The 12,884-nt window shown below is 50.4% G+C and overlaps 1 protein-coding gene across 5 annotated transcripts in view; it reads right to left on the bottom strand.

The window, feature by feature from the left end:
- The window catches only part of LOC119453950 (phenoloxidase-activating factor 2), a 208,381-nt gene that overhangs the window by 75,734 nt on the left and 119,763 nt on the right, over window positions 1-12,884 (bottom strand). For all 5 annotated transcript variants that reach the window (XM_049666931.1, XM_049666933.1, XM_037715984.2 and 2 more), the window contains exons 2-3: window positions 4,895-4,986; window positions 4,458-4,783 (exon numbers count right to left, since the gene is read on the bottom strand). In XM_049666931.1, the coding sequence (XP_049522888.1) occupies window positions 4,458-4,783; window positions 4,895-4,964 (396 nt within the window). In that variant the 5' untranslated portion in view covers window positions 4,965-4,986. The remainder of the gene's footprint in view (window positions 1-4,457; window positions 4,784-4,894; window positions 4,987-12,884) is intronic.

The raw sequence follows: 12,884 nt of genomic DNA, 5'->3' as shown, positions 1-12,884 counted from the left end.
CATCCAGAGGTGTGTCAGGCTGTAGAGGTCGATCGCTGAGAGGCAGCACAGACAGTTGGCACGCCACCTCCTCACGAATGAAATCGTTAATTTGAACGGAGAGCGATGATTCCGGCGTTGCAGGGAAGCGCGAGGCCCGAGAGAGAGTGGCCAGGTGCGCTGCTTGCAAAGACCCTTTGTCGACGCAGCTCATCGAAGCTCTGGCAAAGAGTGACGACAGCAGCGACAGATGAAGCGCTAGAAGCATTTGCAATGCGTCGTCCTCGATGCCCTTGAGGATGTGCTTCACCTTGTCATCTTCACTCATGGTGCAATCGACGCGGGCGCAAATATCGACGACATCCTCTATGTAGCTGGTGTAGGTCTCGCCGGGCTCTTGAGCGCGCTGGCGTAGGCGCTGTTCAGCACGGAGTTTTCGCAAGGCCGGGCTGCCGAAGACTTCCGCGAACGCTGTCTTGAAAGCAGAGAAGGTTTGGAGTTCCCACTCATGATTGTGAAACCAGAGGTTCGCAACGTCAGTCAGACAGAAGATGACAGTACATAGCTTCGTCGGGTCATCCCACTTGTTGTGATCACTGACCCGCCCATAGGTAGAGAGCGAATATTCCACGTCAGTCTCACCTGTTCCGCTAAAGACAGAAGGGTCGCGCTGCCGCTGGGCGGCGCCGCAAATGATGGGAGCGGCGGATGCGCCAGGCTGAGTGTCGGTAGCCTCAAGCATGATAGCGGCTGAAGCAGACGGCAACGTTCGGCAGGCGAAGTTCCAGGGTGATGTCAGAGAATGCAGCATCTCCACCAAATGTAATACGACGATTTATTACAAGACACTGAAGTCGCACCGGTAGTCCACGAACGCTGATCGCGCGCACAGCGACAGACGCAAGAGCGCTTATTCGTCCTCTTCTTCACTACAATTATATATATATATATATATAATGTACCGTCTGTTTCACACTTAGGGGAAATTTCGGAGCGCATTGCATCGCGATACGGCGGGCGCTGGAGTCGGGTGCCGGAAGCAGCTCGCGCAGGCGCAGACGGTCGAGGCGTGTTATCTTGAGCCGCGTCGACTGCTACGGCGGCGCGCGCTGGCCGCATCGTCGGGAAGCGTGCTACTGTCAAGGGCAGTTCATCGTTACTGCGGGCACTGAGCCGATAATGTTCACTAAACGTTGTGCGCACATGTTTGTGTCTCCTTGTCGCTGCGTATTACGGTAGCGCACGCAGTGAAGAAATATACGTGCACGCACTCAGTACCTCGGCCTTCCGAAAGAACAAACGAAGCGTGCTGTCAAAAGAAATGTGTAGAACCCCATTTTTGCCAATGAAGGCTCAGAGGTTGGCGTCGCACAACGTTTAGTTTAAGATTATCGGCTCAGTGCCCGCAGTCACGATGAACTGCCCTTGATAGTCGCACGCTTCCCGACGATGCGGCCAGCGCGCGCCGCCGTAGCATTCGACGCGGTTCAAAATAATGCGCCTCGACCGTCTGCGCGAGCTACTTCCGGCACCCGACTCCAGCGCTCGCCGCATCGCGATGCAATGCGCTCCGAGATTTCCCCTAAGTGTGAAACAGACTGTACAGAGGGGTCCACTGTTAAAGGGAACACCGGAGCGCGTGGCGTCTGCTCGGCGCCACCGCTGGTCGGCGGCCGCAACGAGTGTCGCGCAGTGAGCGCTGTGGGCGGTGCTCTTTCGTCGTCTGCTACGGTCAGCTGCCGTGCTTCGGATCGTCGCGAAGCAAGCAGCTCGCGCAATTCGTGTTTGAACGCAGCAATTTGCCTTCCAGCTGGAAGGAAAGTGACTGGACTGATGTATAATGAGATAAATGCCCTTAACATCAGAAGCAATGACCGTGCCGTCTTTTGTTTGCCTTATCGTTTCATAAATATTTGCCCGCCTCAAAAAATGTTTACTGTGCACGTCGATTCCCATGATTCAACGATAACTTGTGTGATAGCTATTTATAAATTAATATGCTCGTTAAAGGCGCTTGTGGATTCTTTGTGCAGCCTACGCACTGCAGCGACTCGAATATGCAGTAGTGCATATGAGATGGGCACGACACACGGAGAAGTATTCTCTAATATAGCTGTGCCACAAAGAGACATCCATAAAAAAATCATCGTGTTTGTCTTGTAAGCCGAAACGGATAAAATACCTGCTTCTTAATATTTTGCGTCGTCTAACTTTCCTTCAGCTTTGCAATGGCTGGCTATCAGTGTGTGGCACTCAGCGGCCAACATTAAAAAGGCGTGATCGCCTTGCTTCTCTATTATCCGATGCGCGGCAGCAAACGGTCGCAGACGATAACAGAGCAACGCTCACTGCGCCTCCGCGAAACTCACTGCGGTTGCGCGAAACTTAATGTAGCCACCAGCTGGTGGTGGCGCCGAGCAGACGCCACGTGCTCCGGTGTTTCCTTTAACAGTGGACCCCTCTGTACATATTTGTATATTTGCACAAGAAGGCATGGATTTTCTGGGCCCCTTCCCAACGTCTACTACTGGCAATAGGTGGATAATCGTCGCCACGGATTATCTCACGGGATATGCCGATACAGGTGCTCTGCGACGGGGAACAGCAGATGTAGCGGCGCAATTTTTTCTTGAATCCATCGTTTTAAGACATGGCGCTCCCACAGTAGTCATCACGGACAGAGGTACTGCGTTCATGGCCAAATTTTTGGGCATCGTTCTACGTTTAAGTGGTATGCCACCGGAAGACCTCGGCCTATCACCCTGAAACAAACGGGCTGGCGGAACGACTCAGCAGGACACTGGCTGACATGATAAGCATGTACGTCGATGTAGAGCACAAGAACTGGGACGAGGTTTTACCCTATGTCACCTTCGCGTACAATACGGCTCGTCAAGAGACCACTCGCAAGACACCCTTCAGCCTCGTGTACGGCCGTGAGGTTACGACAACTTTAGATGCAATGCTCCCTCATGAATTTGTTGACAACGAGACGGGTGCTGAAGAGATCACACAGCGAGCAGAAGCAGCTAGGCTGCTTGCGCATTGGCGAATCCACGAACAGCAGGACTCTGACACCAGATGCTACAATCTTCGGCACAGACCCGTAACATACAACATCGGCGACAAAGTGTGGGTCTGGACACCTATTCGTCGGCGTGGACTCTCTGAAAAGCTCCTGCGCAGATACTTCGGGCCCTAGATAGTTCTTCGACCCATCAGTGACGTCACCCACGAAGTCGTTCCGGACAGCTCTCACTGTTCAAAGCGCCGACGGCATTTACCCGTGCTCGTTCACGTGCTTCGTATGAAGCCGTACTATAAAGACTGACCAGACTGCGCGGTTTTTTTTTATCGCAGTTTGCCAAGCATCTGTCATCCGGAAGGTGATTTTTTTTTTCTACGGGTGGAGCCAATGGAACAACTATATGGCCGCAGGTATGTGCCAGTGGGGACGAGGTTGAAGTAGCGCGGGTTAAGCGTGGAGACGAAGAAGACGTTGTTGGTTTTGTTGACGACTGACAAGGTGTGTTTGTTGGTGCTGCTCCGCGTCGATCCCACGTCGTTACATTATATATATATACATATAATATATACATATAATATGTATATGTAATATGTGCTCATATCTTGTGCCCCCCCCCCCTCTGAAAAATGCCATCTTTCTGCAAGTGCATGTAGTTGCGCAAGAAGCAAGACAAGACTTGGATCATCATCATTATTGTGTGCATTGTCAAGCTATTGGTATCATCGACAATTACATACTGAAGTGTCCTGAATTTGAAGCAGAATGTAAGATAGTTGTTGGACTGAACCGCATGCAAGACACTGAAATGCAAGGGATATTTTGTTCCCGCGAGGACTTTGGATATTTAGCAGAGGGGCTTCGGCTCCTCCTAAAGCTCCTCCGAGGTGCAGAATTTGGAAATGAGTGGTGAGTCGTGTGTGTAGGCATGGTTTGGAAAACGCGTCAAGTATTGGGCTCCACGTCAATTTGCTGACGCTGCTGACTGTTGGGGCGGTCGCTCTTGCATTATCACTCCGGTAGCTTTGAGCAAAGTAATAAATTGACACAAACACGCGTCATTAGTTTGTTCTATTCGCGGCACTAAACGTCGCAAATTAAAAAACAGCAGACATAACTACTGCTACAATTGCGACTATACCTCGTCTCTGTGGAGTAGTCGCCATAGGAACAAACTGCGCGCGAAGACGGCCCATAGCAATGCTTTCGCGCTGTTTGTTTACACGCTGCCCCAAAAAAATTTGCGCACTCGATCAGAATGCCACCGCCGTGGTAGGAAAAGCCTTTAAATGTTTCTGTCGCAAACCTTCTGCGGCAACAGTGTCGACAAACCACCGCAGTTATGAGGTGGCGCAATGCGCACCCAAGTACAGAAAAGCAGATAACGCGTGTGAGGAATGCACTCGATATCGCGGGTGTGGTGCACCTGTCACCACGGCGTAAGAAGCCATACCTGCCACGGCCACTCTCCGAACTCCGCCTCGCCCTTGCCGTCCTTGGTGAGGATGCGGCTGTTGATGCCGTTGTCGTTACGGATGCCGCACGAGGCCACGTACGGCGTTTCCGTGACGGCCGACGGCTCGGCGCAGCACACCTGGTCCACGCCCGGGCACTGTTGGTTCTGGTCGCCGAGCCCATCCAGCGGGATCTCCTCCTTGGGCGGCAGCTTGCGGCGTGCATCCAGCAGTCCGCCGCCGTCCTCGGACACCTTGCCGTCTTTGCACTGGTAGTAGGGCACGCACACGCAGTCGCCCAGCGGCGGGACACCTCCCTGAGGGCCTGTGTACGAGTTTCCACCCTGAGGTGAAGAAGGCAGCTCGCCTAGGTAGGCCAAGTCCTTCTGCGGGGGCAGAGGCTGCGGCGGGGGAAGCCGACGGAAGCCGTACTTACCGGCCAGGCCGCCGTCCTGCGCCTGGGCCGCCAAGCACGCCGCCCCAAGTGTCGCCAGCAAGAGCCACATGGTGGTGATGCAAGCTGCGTCTCTGCGCACAGTCGTCAACACCATACAGCTGTCGAGGAACGTGTTATGTGGCGAAACGAAATGGCTTGCGCGAGGTGTCACGAAAACGAGGGTCGCCTGATCTAGCGTTGATAGACGTTACGATACCAATTAAGCAAAACAATTACTGCGAACACTCAACGCTGCAGCAACAGTGCCGTACAGAACCAAAGCATAGGCTATCTATACCACCTTCGAACCCAAACGGTCCACGCACACACTTGAACACAACCGCGTGCGATTAGTTCCTGCGTTCGCACTGCTATCGCAGAGTACGACAATCCAGCCAGTTGACCTCGTGCAAGACGGATGTAGTCTACAATGTATTCGTGAGTTGTGGCAACATCGGGAAAACAGGCCATAGAAGAACAATATGAATAGAAACACTGGCTGTGGTTAGACTAATAAAGCATTCATTTAAAACTATTTTAGTTAATGTTGCGCCAAAAGGTGGATTATTAAGTGAGGTCTAAGTTCCATTTATTAAATGCGAAGCATTTCTTGGCGAACATTTGCTACTTTGACAGAGAGAGAGAAAAAGGTATCTACCTAGCCGCCTACGTCTTTGTGCTCTCACGGTCGTTTCGTTAACTTGGTATGTACCAAATTTGGCATACTATGACAAGAGTATATAACGAACATCAATGATCTGTCATGACATGCGTGTCATGTAGGTCATCACAATGACCAAGCAAAAAGGATTAACACTCAAAAGCCACTGAAATGGGCTCTGACGTGGGTACTAAGTGAAGGAAACACTAAAGGATGGTGGTAGAAGTCATAGTCATGACCATGACTCAGCAAAATGACAATGACTCAGCGAAAAAACATTTACACTCAAAAACCAACGGAATGGTTTCCGATATGGTACTAAGTAGAGGAAAAGGCAAAGGTTGATGGTCGAAGCCATAGTCATGCACATGACTATGGCTTTCGCCTTAAGGTCTCTTCATCATCATCATCATCAGCCTATATTTTATGTCCACTGCAGGACGAAGGCCTCTCCCTGCGATCTCCAATTACCCCTCTCTTGCGCTAGCGTATTCCAACTTGCGCCTGCAAATTTCCTGACTTCATCATCCCATCTGGTTTTCTGCCGACCTCGACTGCGCTTCCTTTCTCTTGGTATCCATTCTGTAACCCTAATGGTCCACCGGTTATCCATCCCACGCATTACATGGCCTGCCCAGCTCCATTTCTTCCGCTTAATGTCAACTAGAATATCGGCTATCCCCGTTTATTCTCTGATCCACACCGCTCTCTTTCTGTCTCTTAACGTTAGTCCTAAGGTTTTTCGTTCCATCGCTCTTTGTGCGGTCCTTAACTTGCTCTCGAGCTTCTTTGTTAACCTCCAAGTTTCTGCCCCATATGTTAGCACCGGTAGAAGGTCTCTTAGGTGTAGCTAAAGGGACTCCTGATGACTCATGACATGAATGCCATGACATATATGCGTGTCGTGTAGGTCATGAAACATCCATCTACGTATTGGTGCTTTCATGGTCGTTTCGTTAACTTGGTAGGCTCCCCTCACACTGCTTCGCATAACATCGATTCCCACAGGGCGTGGGATCTGCCGGCTTTTGAACTTGGCCCCGAAACCTTAGCACCATGCAGTACGTCTTGTGGTACATCAAATATTTCAAAATAATTCGCATTAGGGTCGTTATAGCTCGGTAAATGTTTTCGAAACTTGTCCAGTTCGGTTTAGGCTCCACTTAGTCCGCGTTTAGCCAAGGTAGTCCACCTTTAGCATCAGGAAATTTACAGTGTGCGAGCAGATACCGTTAAAACCTAAGGCGGCCTCGCCACCCGTCGGTAGTTGTGCGTCTTTACTGGCTGCCACGGTGAGAGTCTAATAAAGCGCGAATAACTTAGTGTCCCCTTAATGATCGAGTCGCGGAGCACATTCGATGGAGCGCCCAGACTCCGCCCCGAGAGTGCGGCCGCAGCGCGTCATCGTGCAAGTTCCGCATGTCGCGCGGGGCAAAATGCAAAAGCCCATTTTATCATACACGACAGTGTGCGTGTAAGCCAACCCTCTATATCGATAATGCATGCTGTCCTAGTGCACGAGACGAAATGCTTTAGCCATGCAGATCACGCAGACCAATGCGACGCACGCTCGCAGCAGGCCAGCTTGTTTTAAGTTATGCATAGGCTTTCGTATGCGAAGAAACTTTCAGTGGTTAGCATATAGCCATACCTGCGAAAATAATCACAAATATCCAGCTACACAACATATGAAATGGGGGGGGGGGGGGGGGTTATGAGAAATAGCAAATTTAAAAACGTTCGCCCTGAGCACATTGCCTTTTGTGAGTACATACGCAGTGAACGATCATTTAATATGCAGCACACAAGTGTAGCGTGCAGCAAAGTTGGAACAGCAGCTAGTGAATGACACATTGTTTTTAGATCGCAGTGACGTTTTCAGCAGCTTTGCTCTTGCTGATTGATGCTGCTTTAGAAGCTTGTCTTAATGAACGTGTTCGTAGCAAGCACTCCTCTGGCATATGGCATCTTGCCCTGCAACAAGATTATGGCACAGCTATCTTCTTTCTGGGGTCTTACGTGCCAAAACCAGTTCTGATCATGAGGCACGCCGTAGTGGAGGACTCCAGATGAATTTTGAACACATGGGGTTCTTTAACGTGCACTACAACGCAAGCACACGGGCGTTCTTGCATTTCGCCTCCATCGAAATGCGGCCGCCGCGGCCGGGATTCGATCCCGCGATCTCGAGCTCAGCAGCGCAACGCCTTAGCTGACTGAGCTACCGCGGCAGGTATATGGCACAGCTATTATCGCATTCTCTGTTCTGTATGCATTTCTTACAATCTTGCATCGCGATAACCTTCAACACCTTTAAAAATTATCCGAGAACAGAATTCGTAAAACTTAACGCAACATTGGTAAAATCATAGTGCGAGCCCAAATTCGTAAGCTATACGATAAATTCCGGAGAGTTGGCAGGTCTGACTTAGCGTATGTGCTTGCTTCCTATTGGTAGCGTGTCCTTTCGCACTATAAGGAACATGAATCGATGGCAATATGGTGCCACAGAAGTGAAGCATTACTAGTCAACATAACATAGACAACGACCAGGTCAAACGAGTGAGATCTAAAAGAAAGTTCGCCGACGGCTACGATACTCCCCAAGGCTAATTTTGAGCGCAGCTGTTTAGGTGTTCGCGATATATTATGGCCAAGAATTTGATTGTATTTCTCGATCGAATATGGCGTCGCTCGCTCTCAAGCACGATGCGGCACCCAAGCGACGTCGTCCGACTTCGTTCCGCGAAAGCTTTTCCGGGGGGAGTAAGGAGGAAAGGCACGGAGGTTAACCAGAATAACGTCCGGGCTTGATGCAGTTCGCATGAATGCGCTCATGGAATCTTGCCAACTTGTGAAGAGGGCTCCAGAAGCATGGTCGAAACACTTCCTTGTGCACTGCTGATTAAGATGAATGCAAAACGCTCCTCACCGATACTAAACTAAACGATTGGTCAAAAAATTAGTAAACATAGCACACTGATTACAAGGCAAAAGAAAAGTGATACTGGTAGAAACCAGCGCACGTAGCAACGGTGCCAGTAGATATGCGGGCGTGAAAGTAAACTTTGGTCGGTGCGATTTCCTTAATGCTATGTTGGAGGAATAGGTGTTAGACTCGTACATGCATTTTGGAATCACCAGCGCTCCATGTTTTCAGCTTCTGCGCCACTAAGTCGAGCGGAAAAATTCTCCATTGGCACCACTCGAACGAGAACGAACTTTGGGAATAAAATACGAGGTAATGAACACAAGAATAAATACGGAAATTTGGGAATAAATACGAGGCAAACGCTTTCAAAGACTAAAAGGGCTGGTCGAATGCTAGATCTGCCAAACAGGCTACTGCGCAAATACAAATTATAAGGAAGAAGGAGAAACCGCAAGCGCTTGAAGTATACACGCAAAAACTACGAAACGTCGCTTTCTTCCTTACCGCAAACATTAACGCAACTTCACTGGTCAGCATTCACTCAGCCATCGCGCCAGATATTTAACGCATCAGCTGGCCTTTCAGAAGTAGCGAAACAGAAGCTGGCGACCGACGCACATCCAAGAGCCGGTGCTCTGCCACCGAGCACAAAGTGACATGACGGAGGCCGACCGCGTTCGCCAAAAGGCATCAACTTGATCGCCTTCAACGTGCTTGCCGTTCAGAAGCCAAACACAGCCACTGACATTATCGTAACATGCCAGCGCCTGGACACGCTCTATTCCCTTCGCCTTCCACGTGTCTCTCGTTACAACACGCCTCACTGGTGATGCCGAGTGGCAAACGCTGATACGTATTACAATCAGAGAACTTGAGCGACACGTTTCTGGCCACACGAGGTCCGTTCGCCCTCTAGTCTGTGCGAAATACAAACTGGCGTCGATGACGAACGCCGAACCATATGGCACTTCATGCAGACATTGCTTCGCTGCCTCTGGACCTGCGGATGGCACCGCATTGCTCTTCGCGCCATGGCCCTCGCGGCAATATTTCGCGCTACTGCCGTCGGCAAGGCACGGGTGAGCTCCATTTGAGAAAGACTAACCACAACATCGCAGGTATCCGTATTAAGCATTATCCATTTCGAAAAGGGACTTGCTTAACAAAAATAACGCGATTTCGCCTGAAAAGCATCATCCAAGCACGATCCGCATCTACTGCTGCCCTTGCTCAATCCCAAACCGTCAACTCTGCCCTTCACCAGCATAGGATTTATTGTCATTGATATAAAGGCATTTTATGCCATTTGTCCATCAGCACTGTTAGAAAAACTCAGGTGCTACGGTATTGTTAGTGGCTCTCACGACATTTCTAGTTATCTTAAATCCCTATGGCAAATCGATGGGTTTCTATCTGCATCAAGATGTGGTGTGCCGCTACGGTCCGTGTATTCTTTGTTCTCTTTATATGTTAATGGTTTCCCTCCCGTATTGCAGCCCTCAAATGGTTCAATGTATGCAGAATATACTCCGATATCATTTACAGGGAGTACATTTGTATTCTTACCACACACTGTGTCCAACGGACTACTAGCTGTGTCAAAGTGGTTTCGTGACAATCAACTGTTAATAAATGCCGACATGACTAAACACATTTTCCATTCACGAATGAGATACTTTAATTGCGGTTCATTAATATATCACTAAACAACCGACAGACAACGTGTTCACAGCATTAAATATCTGGGAATTATTTTTGATAGCAACCTTCATTGCAAAGACCAGATACACGCCGTTTATAAAAGCTGCCCTTAAGCTTTTCAATTTACTTTGATAAGGTCTTTGTATTTTAGTTTATTTCACTGCAACCTTAGCTATTCATTGAGAATCATGGGGCCAAACATACGCAAATTATCAAACACCGTTACTCCGTTTACAAAAGTGGGCTCGGCGCACCATTACTTTTTTTTGCCGGTGCACCATCCCAGTACCACTTTCTTGTGAGAGACTACGTGTGCTGCGAAGACGTGCACGATACTCAGACATCTACAAGATCCTACCCAGAGCAAGAGAGAAAGCAAGCGCACGATGAGCCGAGTACTGCACAACTTCGGAGGCACAGACGATCAGCTGCTATTGTGTGCCCTACAAAGTAGATACATTGGCCAGCCGATACTCGGGCCCGCGGCTGACTACGCCGGACTGAAAAAAGTTGTCGCAGTTTCACCTGAAAGGCGAAGCATCAATTGCGATAGCAAATTTGTAGAGAGCTATACGGAGTAATCATATTAGCTTTATCAGCTGTATAAATTTGGACATGCAGCAGCACCGGCAACACGCAGAACGGTTGTCGACGCCGTCGGCGTTTTGCCCGCGTTCGCTCAAAATGTGTGCGGCGTTGGTGACTGTTGCCGGAGCCTCTGATATAAATAGGCACTTGGTGCCGCAGCTAAACGTCGCCTCCCTTCCCCCCTCCCCCCCCCCCCCCTCCCTCCCTCCCTCTCTCTCTCCCCCACGGCCTCTCGCGCGTCGGAAGAAGGCGCGTTTGCTCTACATATATGGTGATTGTAAAGGAGGAAAGAGACGCCTACTTCTGCAGCCCTTAAGGGAGCACGGCGCAGAACGCGCGTTTGTTCTCCGCCGTGCGTTCACTCCCGGTGAAAGCGCGCGCCCCTCGCGCCCTTTCACTCGCACATACAGCGTTCGGCGCGCGGCGACGATTTCATCTCCATTGACGTCATACGGAACCTCACGGCGACGGCGACGGCAGAAATCTGCTTTTGAGTGTCCATATAATTGCTATCGCAATAAAACAGCGAGCTCGACCGGGACATAATGCGCTCCGAGCTAACACGAGTGATTACAAAACTCACTCGAAACACCACCCCAGGCAAGGACGGAACCATCAACAAGTTGATTCAACGTAACCTGGACGATACAACCGTGCAGGCAATACTGGAACTCTTCAATGTACACTGGAGCCGAGGGACCTTACCCCCAGAATTCAAGCATGCAGAGATCACGCAAAGCCGGGAGAAACGCCCTGTCTGGGGAACCTGAGACCCATTTCGCTCCCGCCTTGCCTCGGTAAACTGGTGGAACGCGTGGTCTTAGACAGGCTACAGACGCACCTCGAAGAACGTCAGCTGATGCCGAACACGATGTTTGGTTTTCGGCCCAACTTGTCAACGCAAGACGTGCTTCTGCAGCTCAAAGAGGAAGTACTGAATGCCGTAACGCCGTGCTGCCCAAAAGCAATTATCGCACAAAGCAAAGTGCCCCCTAAAGGGGGCACTTGGCCACGTTTGGCACGAAGCCATACTACCCAATCTCAGTGACACGAATTGCGACCGACGAACTTACTACGCGACGGCTTTTCCCACAAACCGTACAGCCACAATAGGGCTGGGAAATGCGAGGTCGCAGCGAGCAGACACACCTAACAGAAGAACGCCACAAGGAGCAGTGCTGTCACCGACATTTTTCAACGCTGAAACTCCCAGCCCAACTCGAGAGAGCGAGAGAAAGCACTTTGTTTGCAGCCGTCAGAGAGTATGGGTGATCGAGGTGAGACGCAGCTCCCCCTTTCACCGTCTACCTCCCCCCCCCCCCCTAGTCGTCGGCCGGAATCAGTTGGCTTCACAGATGGCTTGTTTTAGGGCTTGTTCTTCCTGGCTATGAAGGGAGGATTCCCATGACTCTTTGCTCCCATGTAGACCGTTTAGCGCTGGTGTCGAGAAAATACCGGGGATAAGACATGCCTTGTATGCAGATGACATCACGATATGGACGGTCGGGGGGTACATAGGAGAACAACAAGGGGAATTACAGGAGGCAGTAGACGTCATTGCAAGATACGCGAAGACATGCAGACTTACAGACTGCAATGCGCGACGGAGAAGTCAGGGCTCCTCATAATCGAGAAGCGCTGACGAAGACGATCAACAGCGTAGGCAACAACCATCAACCTGTGAATAGGTCCTAGAGAATTCACTAAGGTGGACAGACTTCGTATTCTAGGCTTATACTTACAAAAAGACGGCGGCGGAGGATACGCCACGCAAAAGCTGCAACACACGACCACGCAGATCTTGCGCATTAAGCAAGGAATTACCAGCAGTAACAGGGGACTCAAGGAACAGGACCTGATCCGACTAGTGCAGGCTCTGATTGTGAGCCGCATTGCGTACTCGGCGCCATATTCAAATTTCAGTAACGCGGAAGTGGACGTACTGGACCGGCTGATACGCAAGTCGTATAAGCAAGTGCTCGGACTCCCACCGGGAACGGCTACTTTTCGCCTCGAGGAGACAGGGATGTACAACAACGCAAGGGAAATCATACAGACCCACCTGGTAAGCTAGAAGGAAATGCTATTGCGCACAATAGCGGGACGCT

Source organism: Dermacentor silvarum, chromosome 5 (assembly GCF_013339745.2).
Source record: "Dermacentor silvarum isolate Dsil-2018 chromosome 5, BIME_Dsil_1.4, whole genome shotgun sequence".
In the NCBI taxonomy this organism is placed as follows: Eukaryota; Metazoa; Arthropoda; class Arachnida; order Ixodida; family Ixodidae; genus Dermacentor; species Dermacentor silvarum.
This window is presented reverse-complemented; position numbering and strand designations above follow the sequence as displayed.